This window comes from Coregonus clupeaformis, chromosome 13, assembly GCF_020615455.1.
Source record: "Coregonus clupeaformis isolate EN_2021a chromosome 13, ASM2061545v1, whole genome shotgun sequence".
In the NCBI taxonomy this organism is placed as follows: domain Eukaryota; kingdom Metazoa; phylum Chordata; class Actinopteri; order Salmoniformes; family Salmonidae; genus Coregonus; species Coregonus clupeaformis.
In genome coordinates, this window is record NC_059204.1 from 54,447,402 (window position 1) to 54,473,594 (window position 26,193).

Below are 26,193 nucleotides of genomic sequence, written 5' to 3' on the forward strand. Positions count from 1 at the left end.
TCGCATAGAGTTGATCAGGCTGTTATATTGGCGGGAACTGGAACACGATCTTGTACAGATCAATCCAGAACATGCTCAATATGTGACATGTCTGGTGAGTATGCAGGCCATGGAAGAACTGGGACCTTTCCAGCTTCCAGGAATTGTGTAAAGATCTTTGCGACATGGGGCCATGCATTATCATGCTGAAACATGAGGTGATGCTGTGGATGAATGGCACGACAATGGGCCTCAGGATCTTGTCACGGTATCTCTGTGCATTGAAATTGCCATTGATAAAATGCAATTGTGTTCGTTGTCCGTATCTTATGCCTGCCCATACCATAACCCCACTGCCACCATGGGGCACTCTGTTCACAACATTGACTTCAGAAAACCGCTCAACCACCCAACGCCACACGTGGTCTGTGGTTGTGAGGCTGGATGAACGTACTGCCATATTCTCTAAAATGACGTAGGAGGCGGCTTATGGTAGAGAACTGAACATTCAATACTCTGGCAACAGCTCTGGTGGACATTTCTGCAGTCAGCATGTCAATTGCACGCTCACTCAAAACTTGATCATCTGTGGTATTGTGTTGTGTGACAAAACTGCCCATTTTAAAGTGGCCTTGTATTGTCCCCAGCACAAGGTGCACCTGTGTAATGATCATGCTGTTTAACCAGTTTCTTGATATGCCACACCTATCAGGTGGATGGATTATCTTGGCAAAGGAAAAAATGCTAACTAACAGGGATGTAAACAAATTTGCGCACAGAATTTGAGAGAAATAAGCTTTTTGTGCATATGGAACATTTCTGGGATCTTTTATTTCAGCTTATGAAACATGGGACCAACACTTTACATGCTGCGTTTATATTTTTGTTCAGTGTAGATTGAATAGATATCCAATCAATACATGCGGTATTCTCACTTTGAAATATACTGTATGATATGTAATGCTAATTCTGTCTATATTTTTCTGTTCTTCAACTAAAATGAAATATTAGCCTATTAGCCCCCATGTATTTTAGTTAGCTAACCTTCATTCTTTGATGTAAAAGACAGCAGAGAAAATATTGTCTTTAATTACATCAACAACAACTTTCTTGGATATTCAAACAGAATGCACTTCTGATAATCACTTCTGTAATCTTTCTCAGTCATTCGAGTGTCACTGTTGACAGCTTAGTGGAATTTCTTAAATGTCTTCTTAGAGAATCCCTACAGAAGAATGCTACATTTCTATACATCATTAAAACAAGAAAACTAGCGAGTGGATTGCGGCGCAATCTGCCGAACATTTAGCGAATTGAGTTCTAAACCGGTGTGCCAAATTTCAATCAGTAATATGGAGTATTGACGGAGAAATTACGATGGGAAAAACTCACTTTAACATGAATTGCTGGCTCAAAACCTACAATGCCTTGCAAAAATTCATCCCCCTTGGCGTTTTTCCTATTTTGTTGCATTACAACCTGTAATTTAAATGGATTTTGATTTTGATTTCATGTAATGGACATACACAAAATAGTCAAAATTGGTGAAGTGGAATGAAAAAAATAACTTGTTTCAAAAAATGCAAAAAAATAAATAACGGAAAAGTGGTGCGGGTGTATTCACCCCCTTTGCTATGAAGCCCCTAAATAAGATCTGGTGCAACCAATTACCTTCAGAAATCACATAATTAGATAAATAATGTCCACCTGTGTGCAATCTAAGTGGCACATGATCTGTCACATGATCTCAGTATATATACAGTGAAAGAAAAAAAGTATTTGATCCCCTGCTGATTTTGTACGTTTGCCCACTGACAAAGACATGATCAGTCTATAATTTTAATGGTAGGTTTATTTGAACAGTTAGAACCGAATAACAACAAAAAAATCCAGAAAAACGCATGTCAAAAATGTTATGAATTGATTTGCATTTTAATGAGGGAAATAAGTATTTGACCCCTCTGCAAAACATACTTAGAACTTGTGGCAAAACCCTTGTTGGTAATCACAAAGGTCAGATGTTTCTTGTAGTTGGCCACCAGGTTTGCACATATCTCAGTAGGGATTTTGTTCCACTCCTCTTTGCAGATCTTCTCCAAGTCATTAAGGTTTTGAGGCTGACGTTTGGCAACTCGAACCTTCAGCTCACTCCACAGATTTTCTATGGGATTAAGGTCTGGAGACTGGCTAGGCCACTCCAGGACCTTAATGTGCTTCTTCTTGAGCCACTCCTTTGTTGCCTTGGCCGTGTGTTTTGGGTCATTGTCATGCTGGAATACCCATCCACGACCCATTTTCAATGCCCTGGCTGAGGGAAGCAGGTTCTCACCCAAGATTTGATGGTACATGGCCCCGTCCATCGTCCCGTTGATGCGGTGAAGTTGTCCTGTCCCCTTAGCAGAAAAACACCCCCAGAGCATAATGTTTCCACCTCCATGTTTGACGGTGGGGATGGTGTTCTTGGGGTCATAGGCAGCATTCCTCCTCCTCCAAACACGGCGAGTTGAGTTGATGCCAAAGAGCTCGATTTTGGGCTCATCTGACCACAACACTTTCACCCAGTTCTCCTCTGAATCATTCAGATGTTAATTGGCAAACTTCAGACGGGCCTGTATATGTGCTTTCTTGAGCAGGAGGATCTTGCGGGCGCTGCAGGATTTCAGTCCTTCACGGCGTACTGTGTTACCAATTGTCTTCTTGGTGACTATGGTCCCAGCTGCCTTGAGATCATTGACAAGATCCTCCCGTGTAGTTCTGGGCTGATTCCTCACCGTTCTCATGATCATTGCAACTCCACGAGGTGAGAGCTTGCATGGAGCCCCAGGCCGAGGGAGATTGACAGTTATTTTGTGTTTCTTCCATTTGCGAGTAATCGCACCAACTGTTGTCACCTTCTCACCAAGCTGCTTGGCGATGGTCTTGTAGCCCATTCCAGCCTTGTGTAGGTCTACAATCTTGTCCCTGACATCCTTGGAGAGCTCTTTGGTCTTGGCCATGGTGGAGAGTTTGGAATCTGATTGATTGATTGCTTCTGTGGGCAGGTGTCTTTTATACAGATAACAAACTGAGATTAGGAGCACTCCCTTTAAGAGTGTGCTCCTAATCTCAGCTCGTTACCTGTATAAAAGACACCTGTGAGCCAGAAATCTTTCTGATTGAGAGGGGGTTAAATACTTATTTCCCTCATTAAAATGCAAATCAATTTATAACATTTTTGACATGCATTTTTCTGGAATGTTTTTGTTGTTATTCTGTCTCTCACTGTTCAAATAAACCTACCATTAAAATTATAGACTGATAATTTCTTTGTCAGTGGGCAAACGTACAAAATCAGCAGGGGATTATGGTATCTGAAGATTATGCCTTTGTTAAATGTTTTTCATGAAGAGATAGAATGTTGTTTATGATAGTATCAAGGGGGAATGTTTTAGGTGTAATACCACATATCACAGACAGGGGGGGTTGTAGACAGGGGAGACTGGTGATTGGCCAGAAGAGTGGGCATCAGGGTTTATAAATAGGGGTTAAACGATGAGACGTTAGAACGAGCATAACAATCTGGCGAGTCGTTCTCCGGACAACGCGTGTCTGTAATTTATGCTGTAACCTCGTGGTATGAATAAAACTTCTAACATGATGCAGCATAACGGACTCTTTGTTGACAGCGATAATTGCCACCATTCATCATATACGACAGGATCAAATACTTTTTCCCCTCACTGTACACCTGTTCTGAAAGGCCCCAGAGACTGCAACACCACTAAGCAAGGGGCACCACTAAGCAAGCGGCACCATGAAAACCAAGGAGCACTCCAAACAGGTCAGGGACAAAGTTGTAGAGAAGTACAGATCAGGGTTGGGTTATAAAAAAATATCTGAAACTTTGAACATCCCACGGAGCACCATTAAATCCATTATTAAAACATTTAAAGAATATGGCACCACAAGAAACCTGCCAAGAGAGGGCCGCCCACCAAAACTCACAGACTAGGCAAGGAGGGCATAATCAGAGAGGCAACAAAGACACCAAAGATAACCCTGAAGGAGCTACAAAGCTCCACAGCGGAGATTGGAGTATTTGTCCATAGGACCACTTTAAGCCGTACACTCCACAGAGCTGGGCTTTATGGAAGAGTGGCCAGAAAAAAGCCATTGCTTAAAGAAAAAATAAGCAAACACGTTTGGTGTTCGCCAAAAGGCATGTGGGAGACTCCCCAAACATATGGAAGAAGGTACTCTGGTCAGATGAGACTAAAATTTAGCTTTTTGGCCATCAAGTAAAACGCTATGTCTGGCGCAAACCCAACACCTCTCATCACCCCGAGAACACCATCCCCACAGTGAAGCATGGTGGTGGCAGCATCATGCTGTGGGATGTTTTTCATCGTCAGGGACTGGTAAACTGGTCAGAATTGAAGGAATGATGGATGGCGCTAAATAAAGGGAAATTCTTGAGGGAAACCTGTTTCAGTCTTCCAGAGATTTGAGACTGGGACGGAGGTTCACCTTCCAGCAGGACAATGACCCTAAGCATACTGCTAAAGCAACACTTGAGTGGTTTAAGGGGAAACATTTAAATGTCTTGGAATGGCCTAGTCAAAGCCCAGACCTCAATCCAATTGAGAATCTGTGGTATGACTTAAAGATTGCTGTACACCAGCGGAACCCATCCAACTTGAAGGAGCTGGAGCAGTTTTGCCTTGAAGAATGGGCAATAAACCCAGTGGCTAGATGTGCCCAGCTTATAGAGACATACCCCAAGAGACTTGCAGCTGTAATTGCTGCAAAAGGTGGCTCTACAAAGTATTGACTTTGGGGGGGTGAATAGTTATGCACGCTCAAGTTTTCTGTTTTTTTGTCTTATTTCTTCAAAGTGGTAGGCATGTTGTGTAAATCAAATGATACAAACCCCCCCCAAAAATCTATTCTAATTCCAGGTTGTAAGGCAACAAAATAGGAAAAATGCCAAAGGGGGTGAATACTTTCGCAAGCCACTGTAACTATCGTCGCGTCTATAATGCATTCAATACCCATTCTGAAAAATTCTACATAATAAATATACAAATTCAGGTTCAATGCAATAATATTTTATTGATTTAAAAGTCCAATGCATCCATTTTTATTTGAATATCAAATCATTTCTGGGAAACAATTAAGTACCTTACTGTGATTGTTTTCAATTAAAATGGTCATCAACAAAAAAGCGCAATAGCAAAGAGCAAAATCATAAAATACAGTGTTACAAGTACACAGCACATTTTGATTTGATTTATTATGATCTCTATTAGCCGATGCCAATAGCGACAGCTAGTCTTACTGGGTTCCAACATATAACGAAAAAAACATTACAGACAAAAGTCTTTACAATTTACATTTAAAAGCATTAACATGTAGTGTGTGTGTGCATCTATCAGTTACACATACATGTCAATACATTCACACAACAAGTAGGTCACGTGAGGGAGACACGTTGTGCCGTGAGGTGTTGCTTTATTTGTTTTTTGAAACCAGCTTTGCTGTTCACTTGCGCTATATAAGATGGAAAGGAGTTCCATGCACTCATGGCTCTGTATAATACTGTACATTTACTTGAATTTGTTCTGGACCTGGGAACTGTAAAAAGACCCCTGGTGGCATGTCTGGTGGGGTAAGTGTGTATAAGTTGACTATGCCAGAAATTTGGAATTTCCAGAACATGAATGTTTCTTATAAAAACAAGAAGTGACGCAGTCTGTCTTTCCTCAACTCTTAGCCAAGAGAGATGCATAGTATTTATATTAGCCCTCTGATTACAATGAAGAGCAAGATGTGCCGCTCTGTTCTGGGCCCGCTGCAGCATAACTAGGTCTTTCTTTGCAGCACTTGACCACAAGACTGGACAATAATCAAGATAAGACTAAACTAGAGCCTGCAGGACTTGCTTTGTGGAGTGTGGTGTCAGATAAAGCATATCTTTATTAAGGACAGATGTCTCCCCATCTTTACAACCTTTGAATCTATATGTTTTGACCATGACAGTTTACAATCTAAGGTAACACCAAGTAATTTAGTCTCCTCAACTTGTTCCACAGCCACACCATTCATTACCAGATTCAGCTGAGGTCTAGAACTTTTGTACCAAAAACAATGCTCTTAGTTTTAGAGATGTTCAGGACAGTTTATTACTGGCCACCCATTCCAAAAGACTGCAACTCTTTGTTAAGGGTTTCAGTGACTTCATTAGCTGTGGTTGCTGATGCGTATATGGTTGAATCATCAGCATACATGGACACACATGCTTTGTTTACTGCCAGTGGCAGGTCATTGGTAAAAATAGGAAAGAGTAGAGGGCCTAGAGAGCTGCCCTGCGGTACACCACACTTTACATATTTGACATTAGAGAAGCTTACATTAAAGAAAACCCTCTGATTTATATTAGACAGATAGCTCTGAATCCACAATATGGCAGAGGTTGAAATGCCTTAACACATAAGTTTTCTCAACAACAGGTTATGGTCAATAATATCAAAGGCTGCACTGAAATCTAACAGTACAGCTCCCACCATCTTCTTATTATCAATTTCTTTCAACCAATCATCAGTAATTTGTGTCAGTGCAGTACATGTTGAGTGCCCTTCTCTATAAGCATGCTGAAAGTCCGTTGTTAATTTGTTTACAGAGAAGTAGCATTGTATTTGGTCAAACACCATTTTTTCCAACAGTTTGTTAAGAGCATGGCAGCAAGCTGATAGGTCTGCTGTTAGAACCAGTAAATGCCGCTTTACCGTTCTTGAGTAGCGGAATGACTTTGGCTTCCCTCCAGGCCTGAGGACAAAGACTTTCCTCTAGGCTCAGATTAAATATATGACAGATAGGAGTGGCTATAGAGTCAGCTACCCTCATTAGTAGCTTTCAATGCCAGGAGGTTTGTCATTATTGGTCGATAACAATAATTTTTCCACCTCTCCCACACTAACTTTACAAAATTCAAACTTGCAATGCTTTTCTTTTCTTTTTTCTTTTTTTTATGAGTATGATGGCTTACTGTTCATTGTTGACATTTCCTGCCTAAGTTTGCCCACTTTGCCAATGAACTAATCATTAAAATAATTGGCAACATCAAATGGTTTTGTGATTAATCTGATTCGCTGAATTGGTCTTTATGTCTATAATTTCATTTAAAGTACTCAAGTTTTTCCCCCCATTATTCTTTATATTGATCTTGGCTTCATAATACAGTTTCTTCTTATTTTTGTTGAGTTTTATCACAACATTTTTCAATTTGCAGTAAGTCAGTCAGTCAGATGTGCAGCCAGACTTATTAGCCACTCCCTTTGCCCCATTTCTTTCAACTATACAGTTTTTCAATTCCTCATCAATCCATGGAGCCTTAACAGTTCTAACAGTCAGTTTCTTAACAGGTGCATGTTAATCAATAATTGGAAGAAGCAATTTCATAAATTCATCAAGTGCAGCGTCTGGACGCTCCTTATTAATCACATCAGACAAACAAATATTTTTACATAATCAACATAAGAGTCACAGCAAAATCTCTTATACACTATTTTAGGCCCAGTTTTGGAATTTAGGCTTTCCTGGATATAGCCAATATATTGTAATTACTGCATCCAGTGGGTACGGATACAGCTTTAGAACAAAGTTCTACAGTATTAGTAAAAATGTGATCAGTACATGTGGATGATCTTGTTCCTGTAGTTTTTGTAAACACCCTGGTAGATTGATTAATAACCTGAACCAGATTATAGTCACTGGTTACAGTGAGAAGCTTCCTGTTGAGCAGACAGCTTGATGAAAACCAGTCAATATTCAGGTCCCCAAGAAAGTAGACGTCTCTCTATTAACATCACATACAACTATCAAGCATTTCACACATATTATTTAGATACTGACTGTTAGCACCCCAAAAGAAAATGCTTTAGATGTGCCAGATGAAACTGCAACCACAACACTTCAATAACACTTATCATAAGATATTCTCTTAGCATTACAGGGCGCTGAATATATACAGCAACACCTGTCTCTTCTATATATGTTATATCCTTGTATTGGTAGTGCTGTATCATCAAATGAATTATCTAAGTGAGTCTCAGAAATGGCTAATATATGGATGGTATCGGATGTTAGCAAGTTATTGATTACATGAAACTTATTTCTAAGGCTATACAGTGCATTCAGAAAGTATTCAGACCCTTCCCTTTTTCCACTTTTTGTGACGTGTCACGACTGTCTGTGAGATGCGGTAAACGAAGTCAGGCGCAGGACACAGAACTCTCGGATACGTACTTTTAATACGAAAAGGATCCAAAAGGACACAGAAAATAACTCCACGCAGGGATGAAATAACCCGCTCACAAAATAGACAACCGTGAAGCGGAAAACAATCACACACAAAGTACAGATGAGAGACAGGGGTAATTATAAGGGAAACAATTAACATAATGACGAACAGGTGTAAACAATACAGACAAAACTAAACAAACACCGATAACATCGAACGGCAGCAGCTAGTACTCCGGGGACGACGAACGCCGAAGCCTGCCCGAGCAAGGAGGAGGAGCAGCCTCGGCAGAATCCGTGACAGTACCCCCCCCTTGACGCGCGGCTCCAGCCGTGCGCCGACCCCGGCCTCGGGGACGGCCAGGAGGACGCGGAGCAGGGCGAGTTGGGTGACTCCGGTGGAACTCTGTCAACAGGGAGGGATCTAGGATGTCCCTCCTAGGGACCCAGCACCGTTCCTCCGGACCGTACCCCTCCCACTCCACGAGATACTGCAGACCCCCCATCCGACGCCTCAAATCCACGATGGAACGGACTGAGTACGCCGGAGCCCCTTCGATGTCTAGTGGGGGCGGAGGGGCCTCTCGTACCTCATTCTCCTGGAGTGGACCAGCTACCACCGGCCTGAGGAGAGACACATGGAACGCAGGGGTTAATGCGATAATTAACAGGCAGCTGTAACCTATAACATACCTCGTTCAATCTCCTCAGGACTTTAAATGGCCCCACAAACCGCCGGCCCAGCTTCCGGCAGGGCAGGTGAAGGGGCAGGTTTCTGGTCGAGAGCCAGACCCGATCTCCCGGTGCATAAACCGGACCCTCACTGCGGTGGCGATCGGCGCTCGCCTTTGCCGTCTGATGGTCCGCTGCAGATGGACGTGCGCAGCGTTCCATGTCTCCTCCGAGTGCCGAAACCATTCATCCACCGCAGGAGCCTCGATCTGGCTCTGATGCCAGGGTGCCAGAACCGGCTGATAGCCCAACACACACTGGAAAGGAGTGAGATTAGTGGAGGAGTGGCGGAGTGAGTTTTGGGCTATCTCTGCCCAGGGAATATACCCCCGACCACTCCTCCTGCCGGTCCTGGCAGTAGGACCTCAGAAACCTACCCACATCTTGGTTTACTCTCTCCACCTGCCCATTACTCTCAGGGTGAAAACCCGAGGTAAGGCTGATCGAGACCCCCAAACGTTCCATAAACGCCCTCCACACTCTAGAGGTGAACGGGGGACCCTGATCAGACACTATATCCTCAGGCACCCCGTAGTGCCGGAAAACGTGAGTAAACAGGGCTTTGGCCGTTTGTAGGGCTGTAGGAAGACCTGGCATAGGGATGAGACGGCAGGCCTTAGAAAACCGATCCACAACGACCAAGATCGTGGTATTCCCCTGGGAGGAGGGAAGGTCCGTGACAAAATCCACCGACAGGTGAGACCACGGCCGTTGTGGAACGGGGAGAGGTTGTAACTGCCCCCTGGGCAGGTGTCTAGGCGCCTTACACTGGGCGCATACCGAGCAGGAAGAAACGTAAACTCTCACGTCCTTAGCTAAGGTGGGCCACCAGTACTTCCCGCTAAGACAGTGCACCGTCCGACCAATACCAAGATGACCAGAGGAGGGTGACGTGTGAGCCCAATAAATCAGTCGGTCACGGACCTCGAGCGGCACGTACCTCCGGCCCTCTGGACACTCTGGGGGAGAAGGGTCGGTACGTAACGCCCGCTCGATTTCCGTGTCAACCTCCCACACCACCGGTGCCACGAGACAAGACTCCGGTAGTATGGGAGTGGGCTCAATGGACCTCTCCTCTGTGTCATATCGTCAGGACAGGGCGTCTGTCTTAACTTTCTGTGACCCGGGGATATACGTGATCTTAAAGACAAACCGGGCCAGAAACATGGCCCACCTATCCTGACGAGGGTTCAGTCTTTTCGCTGCCCGGATGTACTCCAGGTTGGAGTCAGTCAGAATGAGAAAAGGGTGGTTAGCCCCCTCAAGCCAATGTCTCCACACCTTCAGGGCCTGGACCACAGCTAGCAGCTCCATGCCCCCCACGTCATAATTGCGCTCCACCGGACTGAGCTTCTTAGAATAGAAAGCACAGGGGCGAAGTTTTGGAGGCGTGCCCGAGCGCTGAGACAGTATAGCACCGATCCCCGCCTCGGACACATCCACCTCGACTTGGAACGCCAAAGAGGGATCCGGATGTGCCAGCACCGGAGCTGAGGTGAACAGGTCCTTCAAATGACTAAACGCCCTGTCCGCCTCAGCCGACCACTGCAAACGCACCGGGCCCCCCTTTAGCAGGGAGGTAATGGGAGCCGCTACCTGTCCAAAACCCCGGATAAACCTCCGGTAGTAATTGGCAAAACCAAAAAACCGCTGCACCTCCTTTACTGTAGTTGGAGTCTGCCAATTACGCACGGCTGAAACGCGGTCAATCTCCATCTCCACCCCTGACGCAGACAACCGGTGTCCCAGGAAGGAGATGGACTCCTGGAAAAACTGACATTTCTCTGCCTTCACATACAGATCATGCTCCAACAGTCTACCCAGCACCCGACGTACCAGGGACACATGCTCGGTACGTGTAGCGGAGTATATCAGAATGTCATCAATATACACCACTACCCCCTGTCCATGCAAATCCCGGAAAATCTTGTCTACAAATGATTGGAAGACTGAAGGAGCATTCATTAGACCGTATGGCATGACGAGGTACTCATAGTGACCCGAGGTGGTACTGAAGGCTGGTTTCCACTCATCTCCCTCCCGAATGCGCACCAGGTTGTAAGCGCTCCTGAGATCCAATTTTGTGAAGAAGCGCGCCCGTGTGAATGACTCCGTCATACTAGCAATCAGAGGGAGAGGATAGCTGTATTTAATAGTGATCTGATTGAGACCACGGTAATCAATACACGGGCGTAAACCCCCATCCTTCTTCTTCACAAAAAAGAAACTTGAGGACGCAGGAGAAGTGGAATGCCGTATGTATCCCTGTCTCAAGGATTCGGCGACGTATGTCTCCATAGCAGCCGTCTCCTCCTGAGACAGAGGATACACATGGCTGCGAGGGAGCGCCGCGCCAACCTGGAGGTCTATCGCACAATCCCCCTGTCGATGAGGTGGTAATTGAGTCGCCTTCTTCTTACAGAAGGCGCTTGCCAAATCGGCATACTCAGGAGGAATGTGCATTGCGGGCAGTTGGTTCTGACTTTCCACCGTCGTTGCCCCCACGGAAACACCTACACACCGCCCCACACACGGATGTGAGACGATAGGAGTAGCCGATGGTGGTGGTATCGTTGGAGGAGGTGTGGGCAAACCTCCTCTTTCCCATCGTCCCAAAGTGTTCATAACGTTATCCATAGCGGCACCCAGATTTTGGAGCATCGCTGCCTCGAGTGATCCAGTCGGTGCCGTCGCTCCTGCTGACTCCATGGTAAGGTGTGTGATTCTGTCACGACTGTCTGTGAGATGCGGTAAACGAAGTCAGGCGCAGGACACAGAACTCTCGGATACGTACTTTTAATACGAAAAGGATCCAAAAGGACACAGAAAATAACTCCACGCAGGGAGGAAATAACCCGCTCACAAAATAGACAACCGTGAAGCGGAAAACAATCACACACAAAGTACAGATGAGAGACAGGGGTAATTATAAGGGAAACAATTAACATAATGACGAACAGGTGTAAACAATACAGACAAAACTAAACAAACACCGATAACATCGAACGGCAGCAGCTAGTACTCCGGGGACGACGAACGCCGAAGCCTGCCCGAGCAAGGAGGAGGAGCAGCCTCGGCAGAATCCGTGACATGACGTTACAGCCTTATTCCAAAATTGATTGAATTAATTATTTTCCTCATCAATTTACACACAGTACCCCATAATGACAAAGCAAAAACTGTTTTTTTTAAATTGTTGCACATTTATAAAAATACAAAAAACTGAAATACCTTTATTTAAATAAGTATTCAGACCCTTTGCTATGAGACTCGAAATTGAGCTCAGGTGCATCCTGTTTCCATTGATCATCCTTGAGATGAGTCCACCTGTGGTAAATTCAATTGATTGGACATGATTTGGAAAGGCACACACCTGTCTATATAAGGTCCCACAGTTGACAGTGCATGTCAGAGCAAAAACCAAGCCATTGGGTCGAAGGAATTGTCCGTAGAGCTCCGAGACAGGATTGTGTCAAGGCACAGATCTGGGGAAGGGTTCCAAAAAATGTCTGCAGCATTGAAGGTCCCCAAGAACACAGTGGCCTCCATCATTCTTACATGGAAGAAGTTTGGAACCATCAAGACTCTACCTAGAGCTGGCCGCCCGGCCAAACTGAGCAATCGGGGGAGAAGGGCCTTGGTCAGGGAGGTGACCAAGAACTCGATGGTCACTCTGACAGAGCTCCAGCGTTCCTCTGTGGAGATGGGAGAACCTTCCAGAAGGACAACCATCTCTGCAGCACTCCACCAATCAGGTCTTTATGGTAGAGTGGAAAGATGGAAGCCACTCCTCAGTAAAAGGCACATGACAACCCGCTTGGAAGACTCTCAGACCATGATGAAACCAAGATTGAACTCTTTGGCATGAATGCCAAGCGTCACGTCTGGAGTAAACCTGGCACAATCCCACTGGTGAAGCATGGTGGTGGCAGCATCATGCTGTGGGGATGTTTTTCAGCGGTAGGTACTGGGAGACTAGTCAGGATCGAAACAAAGATGAACGGAGCAAAGTACAGAGAGATCCTTGATGAAAACCTATCCCAGAGCGCTCAGGACCTCAGACTGGGGCGAAGGTTCACCTTCCAACAGGACAACCACCCTAAGCACACAGCCAAGAAAACACAGGAGTGGCTTCGGGACAAGTCTCTGAATGTCCTTAAGTGGCCCAGCCAGAGCCAGGACTTGAACCCGATCGAACATCTCTGGAGAGACCTGAAAATAGCTGTGCAGCAACGCTCCCCATCCAACCTGACAGAGCTTGAGAGGATCTGCAGAGAGGAATGGGAGAAACTCCTCAGATAAAGGTGTGCCAAGCTTGTAGCGTCATACCCAAGAAGACTTGAGGCTGTAATTGCTGCCAAAGGTGCTTCAACAAAGAACTGAGGGAGGGGGGGGAATTTAATCAATTTTAGAATAAGGCTGTAAAGTAACAAAATGTGAAAAAGTCAAGGGGTCTGAATACTTTCCGAATTGACTTTTAACAGCACAAAGTAAATGGACCGTCCTGGGGCACTCAAATGTTTGTTCAGTCAGAACTTCTGGGACTGCTCTAGTCACCCTCCCAATGAGTTTCTTGCACCAGACGGCTTGCTTCCGCACGTGAAACTAGAGCGCCTCTATCAGGTACATATGGCGCTAAAGCAAAAAGCTAATTGTAATTAACTTATAAATAAATAATTATAACAGTCATGGGAGCCTGTGACCTGATAAACCGAACATCTACATCCAGCAAGAGTGGAATAATTTGACTATATGCATTGTCCCCCCCACCCCACCCCCTCTTTTACGCTGCTGCTACTCTGTTTATTATCTATGCATAGTCACTTTAACTCTACCCACATGTACATGTTACCTCAATTACCTCCACTAACCGGTGCCCCCGCACATTGACTCTGTACTGTTACCCACTGTATATAGCCTCCCTACTGTTATTATATTTTACTGCTGCTTTTTAATTATTAGTTATTTAAATGTTTTACTTATCTATTTTTTACTTAACACTTTTTTTTTCTTTCTTACAACTGCATTGTTGGTTAAGGGCTTGTAAGTAAGCATTTCACTGTAAGGTCTACAGCTGTTGTATTCGGCGCATGTGGCAAATAACATTTGATTTGATTTGATTTGAGGACAGAGGGATGCACTAGCTAGAACCTTCTCTGATAGGACAAAAAATGACTGTGGCTGGCCAATTTTTTTGTTTCCCCCAGTGTTCATAATGCTCTCCTTTAGGTGACAGGGCGACATGTTGTGTGGACTAAAACAGCATAAAACCTGGTGTATCACAAAGCATGATCAAATGAATTAGCCAATTACAGTATTTTGAGAAACATTGAGAAATAATTTGGTCAATTTTTTGGGTCAAATTAACCAGTTATCTACTTTTGATAAGCAGCCAGCTAGCTATAGCTAGCTGGTAGCTTGCTAGCTAGTTAGTTCCCGTACCAATTTCAAGTCTATCTGAACTAATATCTGACTAACTCGGAAATATGAAGTTATTTCAGAATGAAAGTTAACTGGCTAGTGCATCATGCTTTGTGACATTATATTAGATATCCCTAGTTAGATAATGTATTTTCACTTATTGCATCTGCATGCTTGTTGTGTTCTCCCTGGTGCACTCGTTCGTTCGTGAGATGGCTGCTCATTCTAAATAGTATAATCTAATCTTTTCAAAAGAGTGGCAGCATGTGCAGCAGAAAAAGGTGTATTTATGCTGTTGTTCAAATGCACAGAACGCTTTATATACAGTTGAAGTCGGAAGTTTACATACACCTTAGCCAAATACATTTAAACTCAGTTTTTCACAATTTCTGACATTTAATCATACTAAAAATTTCCTGGGCCTCCTTGCTCGCACAAGCTTTTTCAGTTCTGCCCACAAATGTTCTATAGGATTGAGGTCAGGGATTTGTGATGGCCACTCTAATACCTTGACTTTGTTGTCCTTAAGCCATTTTGCCACAACTTTGGAAGTATGCTTGGGGTCATTGTCCATTTGGAAGACCCATTTGCGACCAAGCTTTAACTTCCTGACTGATGTCTTGAGATGTTGCTTCAATATATCCACATAATTGTCCTTCCTCATGATGCCATCTATTTTGTGAAGTGCACCAGTCCCTCCTGCAGCAAAGCTCCCCCACAGCATGATGCTGCCACCCCGTGCTTCACGGTTGGGATGGTGTTCTTCGGCTTGCAAGCCATTCCCCTTTTTCCTCCAAACATAACGATGGTCATTATGGCCAAACAGTTCTATTTTTGTTTAATCAGACCAGAGGACATTTCTCCAAAAAGTACGATCTTTGTCCCAATGTGCAGTTGCAAACCGTAGTCTGTCTTTTTTATGGCGGTTTTGGAGCAGTGGCTTCTTCCATTGCTGAGCGGCCTTTCAGATTATGTCAATATAGGACTCGTTTTACTGTGGATATAGATACAAGGTCCTTTGCTGTTGTTCTGGGATTGATTTGCACTTTTTGCACCAAAGTACATTCATCTCTAGGAGACAGAAGGCATCTCCTTCCTGAGCGGTATGATGGCTGCGTAGTCCGATGGTGTTTATACTTGCGTACTATTGTTTGCACAGATGAACGTGGTACCTTCAGGTGTTTGGAAATTGCTCCCAAGGATGAACCAGACTTGTGGAGGTCTAAAATGTTTTAATGACTCCAACCTAGGTGTATGTAAACTTCCGACTTCAACTGTATCTTCTCAAAGAAACTACTGGTAGTTCAAAAAATGTCTGTCATGCTGCATATTTCTGTCATGCTGTTCTGGGAACCTTTATATAATGTAGACCAGGCATTAAAGGAATGTCCTGTGCAACCTACCTTAAACATTGTATGAATGTCATCACAACTGAGCATATTTTGTGTTTTGGGAACCTATCTCTTGTAAATGTACCCACACTGTTCCCACAACCTAATTAAATGTTCTGGGAACTTTTAAAGAACTCAGAAAGGCTGTTATCAACATTCTTGTAAAATCAAAGGAATGTTGCAACCTAATAAAGACATTGTTATAATCAGCACAACTGGACAGGTTTTGTGTTTTGGGACCATATCTCTTGTCATGTCCCCATAATGTTACCACAACCTAAAGAAATATGTTAAGAACTTTTAAATAACATAAACAAGTTGTTCTTGGAACGTTCTTGTAACATCAGGTGAATGTTTTTTGCACCCTAAAATAAACATTGTATAATGTTATATTCACAGAACTGGGAATGTTCCCAGTTTGCTGGGTTGGAATGAAATTGAAATTACATTAATTGAATTGATTTAATTAACTTGAATTGATATAACCGTTCATTTCTCCCTACACAGGGGATCAGTACTACCAGTATGAGTTTAAGCACCAGCCGTCTCACGAAGAGTGTGTGCGCTTAACTAAGTCTTCCCCATCAGTGCTCTTCACGCACTACACCAACCTGTACTATGACGATACCTGGGAGAACCTATTCACAATGCTTTTCCAAGGCCGTAAGACACAGCTGTGTTTGTGTGTATGTTTGTTTGTGTGTGTGTGTGTGCGTGCGTGTCTCCGTGCGTGTGTGCATGCATGTTTGTCCATGTGTGTCAAAGTGTCTTTAACTCTGCCTAACTTAAAGTAACTCCTACCATCTCTTTTTGCAGTGCAGGGCCACAAAAAGGGCCCACGGTTCATCAATAAAGACTGGGTGGGGATGAAGTCCCCAATAGACGCTGCCATGGTGGGCCGTCTCTACATCAGCCCTAAACCCACTCCCTCTCCATCCCCCGCCCCCAGGAGACGAGCCAATAGGAGGAGGAAGGACAGGAGGCGGGGCCAGAGAGGCAGGGCCAGACAAAGTCGCTCTGCGTACTTTGAGGATTTTTTTTTAGATGACGACGACTGGTAGGTATAGTACTCTAGCCTAATGCAGTGCAGGCTTTTGTGCCATCCCAGCACTGATGACTGGTACTGTACTAACTCGTATCACACAGCAGCAACTGTGTCCACCTGATCTGGTGTGTTAGCGCTGGGCTGGAATAAAAGCCTGCACAACCCAGTGCTTTTTACAAAGGCTTTTGTAAGGCCAATTCTCTTAATTTCTCTATATGTGATAATTTGATGATGTTTGATTGTTCACACGGTAGCGAGGGGTAAAGATATGGACCTTAGGGGAGATTTTGAGCTGACAACAGTGGTTGTGTGTGTGATAGGATGGGAGGAGGCTTCACCTATGACTCTGACTACAGTGACTACATCCCCTCACACACTACACATGACAAGACACTGCCTGTACAGAACGTCTACTTCTTCAAGAAAGGTAACAGTACACACACATACACACTTCGCATGCACACACGCACACACACAAACATAGGCATCAAACTCACACACACATTCCAGTATTCAACTACTTGTCTTAAAAATAAAAAATTTACGGAATACTTTGAAATAGATATAAAAGTAATTGAGATATTTGAAATAGTATTTGGACCCAGGTCTGACACACACACGCATCATCCTCATTATACACACTCATCACATACACACACACACACAGCTTCTTGTGGTCCTCTGTAGCTCAGCTGGTAGAGCACGGCGCTTGTAACGCCAAGGTAGTGGGTTCGATCCCCGGGACCACCCATATACAAAAATGTGTGCACGCATGACTGTAAGTCGCTTTGGATAAAAGCGTCAGCTAAATGGCATATTATTATTATTTGTTCTGATCATCAATTGATTTGTTTGTTTTCTGCCACCAGATAAATACTACAGGGTGGATCTCCAGACCAAACGCATTGACTTCGCCAGCCCTCCCTACCCACGATCCATTGCCAAGTACTGGCTAGGCTGCAAACAGGAGCCCGACCGGGAAGAGAAGAGATAGACAGACAGTACCAGCCGATGTTAGAGAAGAGATGAAAAGCGATAGACAATACAAGCAGATGATGACAGTTAATTCAAAGTTACATAAGTTCAATGCAGATGATCTAATCATAACGGTAGCTTACAATGAAAACATACTATAGTAGATATTCTTGCATTGTTTGTATTGACCAAAGATAGTCAACCTTATACATCAGTCCACACTGCATATTTAGGTTGACATGATGAAATAAAAGATTAATGATTTGTATCTCTCTGTTGCCTTGTGTCCTCTCTTTCTTCTTCTAATAGATGGTTAATCCGTTTTTGGTACCCTATTCTCTATATAGTGCACTACTTTTGACCAGGGCCCATTAGGCTCTGCTCAAAAGTAGTGCACTATGTAGGGAATAGGGTGCCATTTCAGACACACTATAAGAAATGACCTCAAGCAGCGAGATTGTTCTTGTTTATTTTAGGTCCCTGGTCAAAGTATCAAACTGGCAGCACAGAACCAGTTCAGCTCTGGTTACGTTCCAATTATCTTCAATATCGTCCTTCCATCCTTGCCTCCTATTTCCTCATCTCCTAAATCATGACCACTGATGTGAATGGGCTTGATTGGTGACAGCAGCATAGGAGGGAACCTAATGTAGAGGTCATGTGAGAGAGTGTAGATCTGCTTTGTCGCAGGTGTTTTCTGTCTGGCCCTCTGCATGGTAAAATACATTGAAATAGATGGTTGTGGGAAAGTGTTTGCACTATGATGCCGATGATTCCTGGAAAATACTCTGGTCTCCTTAAAGGGGAACAACGGCAAATTTAGGAAATTTGTCAAAGTACCTAAACCTGTCTGACTCAGTGTTAGACAGTCTGTCACAGTGTGTACCTCTCTCACTCAGGGAGAGCGAGGTAGAGCTAGAGTGCCTTCAGAAAGAATTCATACCCCTTGACTTATTCCACATTTTGTTGTGTTACAGCCTACATTCAAAATGGATTAAATACATTTTTGGTAACACTTTACTTGACACATTTACATTTACATTTTAGTCATTTAGCAGACGCTCTTATCCAGAGCGACTTACAGTTAGTGAATGCATACGTTTTTTTGGGGGGTCATAACACGTTATGGCACGGTCATAACCATGTCATAATATGTCATAACAGCAGACATAACTTGTCATAACCTGTCATAATATGGTCATAACACTGTCATGACCCATATATTTACGCCTGTTATGTCGCGTTATTTTATGGCTGGTTATGACAGGTACATAAGAGTGTCAAAACCCACATCTATTCAAATTATTTTGAAAGTTTGTTTCTTAAATCCTTTGTTTTTGGTGTAATTAATTATTTACAGTCATGTTTTTTTCATCTTATTTTAAGTAACTTGTAGAAAATACAATTTATGACACTGTCATGAAGCATTGTGACCATCCTGTGCCACTTTACTTGGACTAAGAAAATACACTTTATGACACTGTCAAGAAGCATTATGACCATCATAATCTGTTCATAATCATATAAGCCAGATAGGCCTATCACGTACATGCCCTTATATCAATCATCAGTCAAAAAGAGTCTTGTCCTGCTCCTGAAATCTGCTCCTGCATTCATCCCAGTCATCAGCAACAGAGCATTGGGCTAGGTGCATGTCTGACATCAATGTGTGTGCAATTACAATGATCATTTAATATGGTCAATTTAAAAACCTTTTATGCCAAAATAAACATACTGTTGACACGTAGGCTATGGTGTAATGGAACTTTTTGTTTTGTGTGGTAGGTTTTGTGGGTTTTGACACTCTTATGCAGGTGTCATAACCAGCCATAAAATAATGCAGTATATGTCATAACAGGTCTAAATATGTGTCATGACAGTGTTATGACCATATTATAACAGGTTTTGACTAGGGCTGTGGTGGTCACAACATTTTGTCAGCCGGTGATTGTCAAGGAAATAACTGTCGGTCTCAATGTAATTGACCGTTAATTAACATAAACACATTTAGCATACCTGGCTTCCACACACAGTCTACAAGCCACTGATGCAGAACTTTGGAACATCTACATTTAAAAAAGTCTAATAAAACCATGAAATATAGCCTACACCTTCACAATAAATCCATTATTTATTTTAGACAGGTCTAAAGAAGCATGATATGAAGAAAATGTAGTCTATTTCAGAAGAAAAGAATACCATACTCTGAGTTGTCCTTATGTTAGGTCCTGATGTGGCTATGCCAAATGGCTGTGGGCTACGCTAGTTCATTTAGCAGACAAGATTTGCTTAGAATTCTGTGGCATTATTTTATATTATTTTATAGTATGAAGAATACAATTGAAGAAAGCTGAATAAAATATAAAATATATTTTCTCCAAAGGATTTACAGGAGTGCGCACATGCGGCTATTCTCTGTTGAGTTGTTAAAAAGTAACAGGTACTGATATATTCTTAATTTAGAGTTATTTATGTAACTTTAGTTGTCATACAAATCTTGGGCTATATGTTTTGATTTTTTATCAATTCTAAGGCAGCATGATGCGACTCTAATGATGATTTGAAAATAGTTGCATAAAAGGCATGAGCTCTGCCTTGTTTGTGCGCAGGCTGTACACATTTCATCAGTCTCTCATTCACAATTTGACAAGCACTTGATAATGCCTCAAAATTCCCGGCTGTATCCCCTTTGTGTGGCCTTAATGCCCCCTAAAGAAATCATTTTGCAGCAAGTGGCCTTTGTGCTCTTGAGCTGAATATAATAATTATAATTCCCTTCTCTCGGCTGCGTGCCAAAGCACCTCTCACTCACATGGCTCTCAGTCACCTGATCGGGTCTTTCTCACAGGCTACAAGTGAAGACGGACACATCGGGGATGCAACTGCGTGCCTCCTTATCCAATTCCGAGGAGCATATTGAAGATATTGGAAGAACTGTTCACATTTACTTTTCGTCAGCCAACAAGATGAGTAGGCCTAATGAACAGCAAAAACACTAGCCTATGTCAATCTACTATCCCCATAGTACAAAAGTTGACCTATTCTATTCTGTGTGAGAAATAAATATTCCAAACATAGTCTGGGACAGTTGTGGGATGCGATAGATCCCAAATTAATACAAACACTAGAATCAAAAGACCTGTTTTAAGCAATGAGCCTGATGCAACAGATGAGAATGTTTAGCTTAAAATGTTGATAAACTATTAGGCTATTTCTTCACATTATATGCACAGCAATGCACACACAGAGTAGGCTATACGTGTGAATGTTCCATTAGCAGGAAAACACAATTTCTCAAAAGTGACCACAAATGTGGTTATGCATGTAATGCTTTTATTATAAAGGTGCATTATTATGGTGAAAATTATCTTCCCCAAACTTGAAACTCACACACTGTGTACGTATGCCAGTTAGGCTCTACACCCATTGTAAAGAAGATTAATGTGCTTAATTAAAAAAGTTATTTGGCCACTTCAGTTGTGATACAAACCTTATCAAAACATATAGGCCTATGGGCTATGCTACATGAGGTGTGCGACTATAATTTGAAAAAGTCACACAAAAAAAGGCATTCTTTCTTGCCTTAAGCTGGGCATCATTCACTAGTGATAATATATCATTCACAAGTGATAGGCTAATATTGTCACCCATCACACTATTCTTGATTTAATCTTGTCTTTACATATACTAAATAATATATGTGTGAAATGTATCTTGATTTAGAATGGACCATTATCATGCACCTGTCTCGAAACAGGGGCAGCTGAAAAAAATACTTGTCATCTATGCACTTAAATAGTGAATGGAGGACGCTTTTCCTGTGGTTGTAAAGAGAAGCAATGTGCTTAATATTAGGAAAGTTGAGAAATACATATATTAGGTCTAGTCTATAGAAAGCTGATGGGATCCTCCTCTTTTTAATAGAGGCCATTACTCTGTTTTCTCACGCAATTGCATAGCCTATAGAAATGTTGCGCAACATGAGCACATGGGCTCTCATGTTTGATTAGATTTTTGATTACATTTACATTGATGTCAGAGTGATTGGGGGACAATAGAGTGCTGAGTACCAGGAAGTTAGCAAGTTTGGTAGGCTACTAATGACCATCAGCAGCATCAGAGCTTGGAGAAGCCTAATTACCGTGACTAAATGGTCACATTGAATTTGACTGCCGTCATGACTCGTGACTGCCGGAGTGGCAAGATCTCTGAAAAAGGTAAAATTATTATGAGTCTAGAACACAGAACATACACTGAGTGTATAAAACATTAAGAACACCTTCCTAATATTGAGTTGCTAACCCCCCCCCCATTGCTGGTCCATGTTGACTCTAATGCTTCCCACAGTTGTGTTGAGTTGGCTGGATGTCCTTTGGTAGTGGACCATTCTTGAAACACACAGGAAACTGTTGAGCGACACAAACTGCTGCGCCTGGCACCTACTACCTTACCCCGTTCAAAAGCACTTAAATATTTTGTCTTGCCCATTCACCCTCTGAATGGCACACATAGACAATCAATGTCTCAATTGTCTCAAGGCTTAAAAATATTTATTTAACTACACCGATTGAAGTGGATTTAACAAGTGACATCAATAAGGGATCATAGCTTTCACCTCGATTCACCTGGTCAGTATATGTCATGGAAAGAGCAGGTGTTCCTAGTGTTTTGAATAAACAGTATATTTCTCTCAAAACTGGAGGTAACAAATATAGCCAAGTTCAAACTAACATGCCTCCAGTGTTTGTAGTTGCACTCTTGTATCCTGCATCCCTCCTGCCAAAGATATCTCATGTAGTGTGACTTAGGCATTCAGATAGTGAAAGTTTTTTTTTTCAGCTAGCTATTAGTTGATATTCAAATCTGAATCAAATATTTCAAAATATAGATTCACCTGGTCAGATATGTCATGGGACGAGCAGGTGCCCTTAATGTTTTGTACACTCAGTGTATATGCCTTATCTCACAATCGATTGGGGTTCCCAAATGTAGTATGTTGCGAAAGAGACCCTGGTCTCAATGGTGAATCCCAGTTTAAATAAAGGTTAAAAAAATGTTTTCTGCGACAGAACGTTTATTTTCTTTCATAGATTTTCATTACTTCACAAAGTTCTATCCAGCGCTACAGTGATGTAGGTCTATCTCGCTCTCCCTGAATGACAGAGTTGCGCACTTTGACAGACAGTCTAACACTGAGTCAGACAGGTTTAGGTACTTTAACACATTTCCTAAATTTGACGTTGTTCCCCTTTAAAGCTGCTGTCATAAACACACGTCAACTGATAGTCGAAAACATTCACACATGCACATGCATGAACGAACCTTCCAGACATACACTGTACATACACAAATTATCTCTCTCTCTCACACACACACACACACACACAAACACTGACCTCTCCTCTCAGGGTGTGTGATGTTGGGCAGGGTGGAGTGGGTGGGGTTAATGGGATCAGCCCTAACCTTTGATTTCTGGGCTCTGGCCTCCCTTTGCTCCTGGTACCGCTCAGCATAACCCTTACACACTGCCTGGCATCTGGTTACACACACACACACACACACACACACACACACACACACACACACACACACACACACACACACACACACAGAGAGAGACACCCATTAACACACACACACAATATTAACAAACACGCATATGCATGTTAACACTACCGCTTAGCGTAGCTCTTACACTCCACCTGACATCTGATACACAAACACACACATTCATGAATTAACACACACACACACACAAACACGTTAGCACATTTCGTATTGATTACTCACGTCTTCCTGCGAGGTAGAGGTGCTCCAGGGGCAGGGCCTCTGTGCTGTGGCCCAGTCTTGGTGCTCTCTGCTGGGTCTCGGCCGACTTGCTGTGGGGGTCCATCCTGGATGGGGGGCAGCACTACCTGAGGAGGGGAGAGGGGCAGGTGTGGTAGAGAGAGGACAGGTTAAGGGGTGTGCGTGTGTGTGTGTATGGGAGCATGTGTGCATGTTTGCTATAACATACAGTAAAGAGCATTGTTCTCACCTGCATTCTCATTGGTCGATGTGGCCCAGTCATTTCCTGGTAAGGTGTAGCTTTGTAAACATTCTCCTCTGATGTTATTCCATAGCCCTGCCCCTGCCAAGGGCCACATTGTTGGCCCTGGGATAACATAACAAGCGGTTGCAGGTCATATAAAACCTTTCAGATATACAGTACCAGTCAAAGGTTTGGACACACCTACTCATTCAAGGGTTTTTCTTTATTTTTACTATTTGCGCACTCTTGGCAATCTCTCAACCAGCTTCATGAGGTAGTCACCTGGAATGCATTTCAATTAACAGGTGTTTCTTGTTAAAAGTTCATTTGTGGGATTTCTTTCCTTCTTAATGCGTTTGAGCCAATCAGTTGTGTTGTGACAAGGTAAGGGGGGGGGGGTATACAGAAGATAGCCCTATTTGGTAAAAGACCAAGTCCATATTATGGCAAGAACAGCTCAAATAAGCAAAGAGAAATGACAGTCCATCATTACTTTAAGACATGAAGGTCAGTCAACACGGAACATTTCAAGAACTTTGAAAGTTTCTTCAAGGGCAGTCACAAAAACCATCAAGCGCTATGATGAAATTGGCTCTCATGAGGACCGCCACAGGAAAGGAAGGCCCAGAGTTACCTCTGCAGCAGAGGATAAGTTCATTAGAGTTACCAGCCTCAGAAATTGCAGTCCAAATAAATGCTTCACAGAGTTCAAGTAACAGACCCATCTCAACATCAACTGTTCAGAGGAGACTGCGTGAATCAGGCCTTCATGGTCGAATTGCTGCAAAGAAACCACTACGAAAGGACACCAATAATAAGAAGAGACTTGCTTGGGCCAAGAAACACGAGCAATTAGACCGGTGGAAATCTGTCCTTTGGTCTGATGAGTCCAAATTTGAGATTTTTTGTTCCAACCGCTGCGTCTTTGTGAGATGCAGAGTAGGTGAACGGATGATCTTCGCATGTGTGGTTCCCACCGTGAACCATGGAGGAGGAGGTGTGATGGTGAGGGGGTGCTTTGCTGGTGACACTGTCAGTGATTTATTTAGAATTCAAGACCCAATTAACCAGCATGGCTACCACAGCATTCTGCAGCGATACACCATCCTATCTGGTTTGTGCTTAGTGGGACTATCATTTGTTTTTCAACAGGACAATGACCCAACACACCTCCAGGCTGTGTAAGGGCTATTTGACCAAGAAGGAGAGTGATGGAGTGCTGCATCAGATGACCTGGCCTCCACAATCACCCAACCTCAACCCAATTGAGAAGGTTTGGGATGAGTTGGACCGCAGAGTGAAGGAAAAGCAGCCAACAAGTGCTAGGCATATGTGGAAAGTCCTTCAAGACTGTTTGAAAAGCATTCCAGATGAAGCTGGTTGAGAGAATGCCAAGAGTGTGCAAAGCTATCATCAAGGCAAAGGGTGGCTACTTTGAAGAATCTCAAATATAAAATATATTTTGATTTGTTTAACACTTTTTTGGGTACTACATGATTCCATATGTGCTATTTCATAGTTCTGATGTCTTCACTATTATTCTACAATGTAGAAAATAGTAAAAAAAATAAAGAAAAACCCTTGAATGAGTAGGTGTGTCCAAACTTTTGACTGGTACTGTACGTACTAATCAGAGCTGTCCTATTGCTTTTATAGAGACCTCACTACAGTGATCCCTCGCCACTTCGCGGTTCACTTATCGCGGATTCGCTATTTCGCGGATTTTCATAATGCTTTTTTTTTTTTTTGGTGCATTGTGCTCTGCATTCTGATTCGCTAAAAACTCACTCCCGCTTCTTGTATCAAAACATGCTACGAATTGTGCTATCATTTTGTCGTCTCGTGCAGTTATGTGTATGCATTACATAAAACAGCTTGGCAAATTTACATTAAGTTGGCCAAATTATCTTGTAATTTCGAACATCTCCTAAACCCATAATGTCGGCCAAACGTCTGGACCGACAAAAGCACCTGCGGATGGGCGACGATGAAAGAGAAGAGGGAGAAGAGGACACGAGAGATGAGGAGGAAGGACTAACGCGCTTGGTAGCAAGCAACCATGGTGCGAATGGCCACTGAACTTAAGCGAGTAGCTGAGGAATGGGACCCTTTGATGAGCGGTTCGTTACAGTTCTCCAACGTAATCGATGGTGGCATGTCGGTGTACAAGGATCTTTTTGCAAAGAAGAAAAAAGAGCGACAACAGCTGCCTATCACTATGTTCTTCTCCCGAACAAACACACCTGCACCGCGGGCTTCAAGAAGAAGGAACACTGCAGAGCGCAGTCAGGATGCAGCGGCCCAGTCTGAAGAGCAGTGGAAACGGCCTACACGTGAGTCAC

The 26,193-nt window shown here is 43.1% G+C and overlaps 2 protein-coding genes across 2 annotated transcripts in view; one reads left to right on the forward strand and one right to left on the reverse strand.

Moving 5' to 3' along the window:
- The window catches only part of vtnb (vitronectin b), an 86,256-nt gene extending 68,168 nt beyond the window's left edge, over nt 1–18,088 (forward strand). Inside the window, exons 6-9 of the mRNA XM_041894610.2 lie at nt 16,308–16,463; nt 16,617–16,857; nt 17,166–17,272; nt 17,715–18,088. Coding sequence (XP_041750544.2) covers nt 16,308–16,463; nt 16,617–16,857; nt 17,166–17,272; nt 17,715–17,839 — 629 coding nt within the window. The 3' untranslated portion in view covers nt 17,840–18,088. The remainder of the gene's footprint in view (nt 1–16,307; nt 16,464–16,616; nt 16,858–17,165; nt 17,273–17,714) is intronic.
- Nucleotides 18,089–18,209: 121 nt separating this feature from the next.
- LOC121579751 (kinesin-like protein KIF12) overlaps nt 18,210–26,193 on the reverse strand; it is a 29,802-nt gene continuing 21,818 nt past the window's right edge. The window contains exons 16-19 of the mRNA XM_041894612.1: nt 23,858–23,974; nt 23,611–23,735; nt 23,217–23,356; nt 18,210–18,529 (exon numbers count right to left, since the gene is read on the reverse strand). Coding sequence (XP_041750546.1) covers nt 18,477–18,529; nt 23,217–23,356; nt 23,611–23,735; nt 23,858–23,974 — 435 coding nt within the window. The 3' untranslated portion in view covers nt 18,210–18,476. The remainder of the gene's footprint in view (nt 18,530–23,216; nt 23,357–23,610; nt 23,736–23,857; nt 23,975–26,193) is intronic.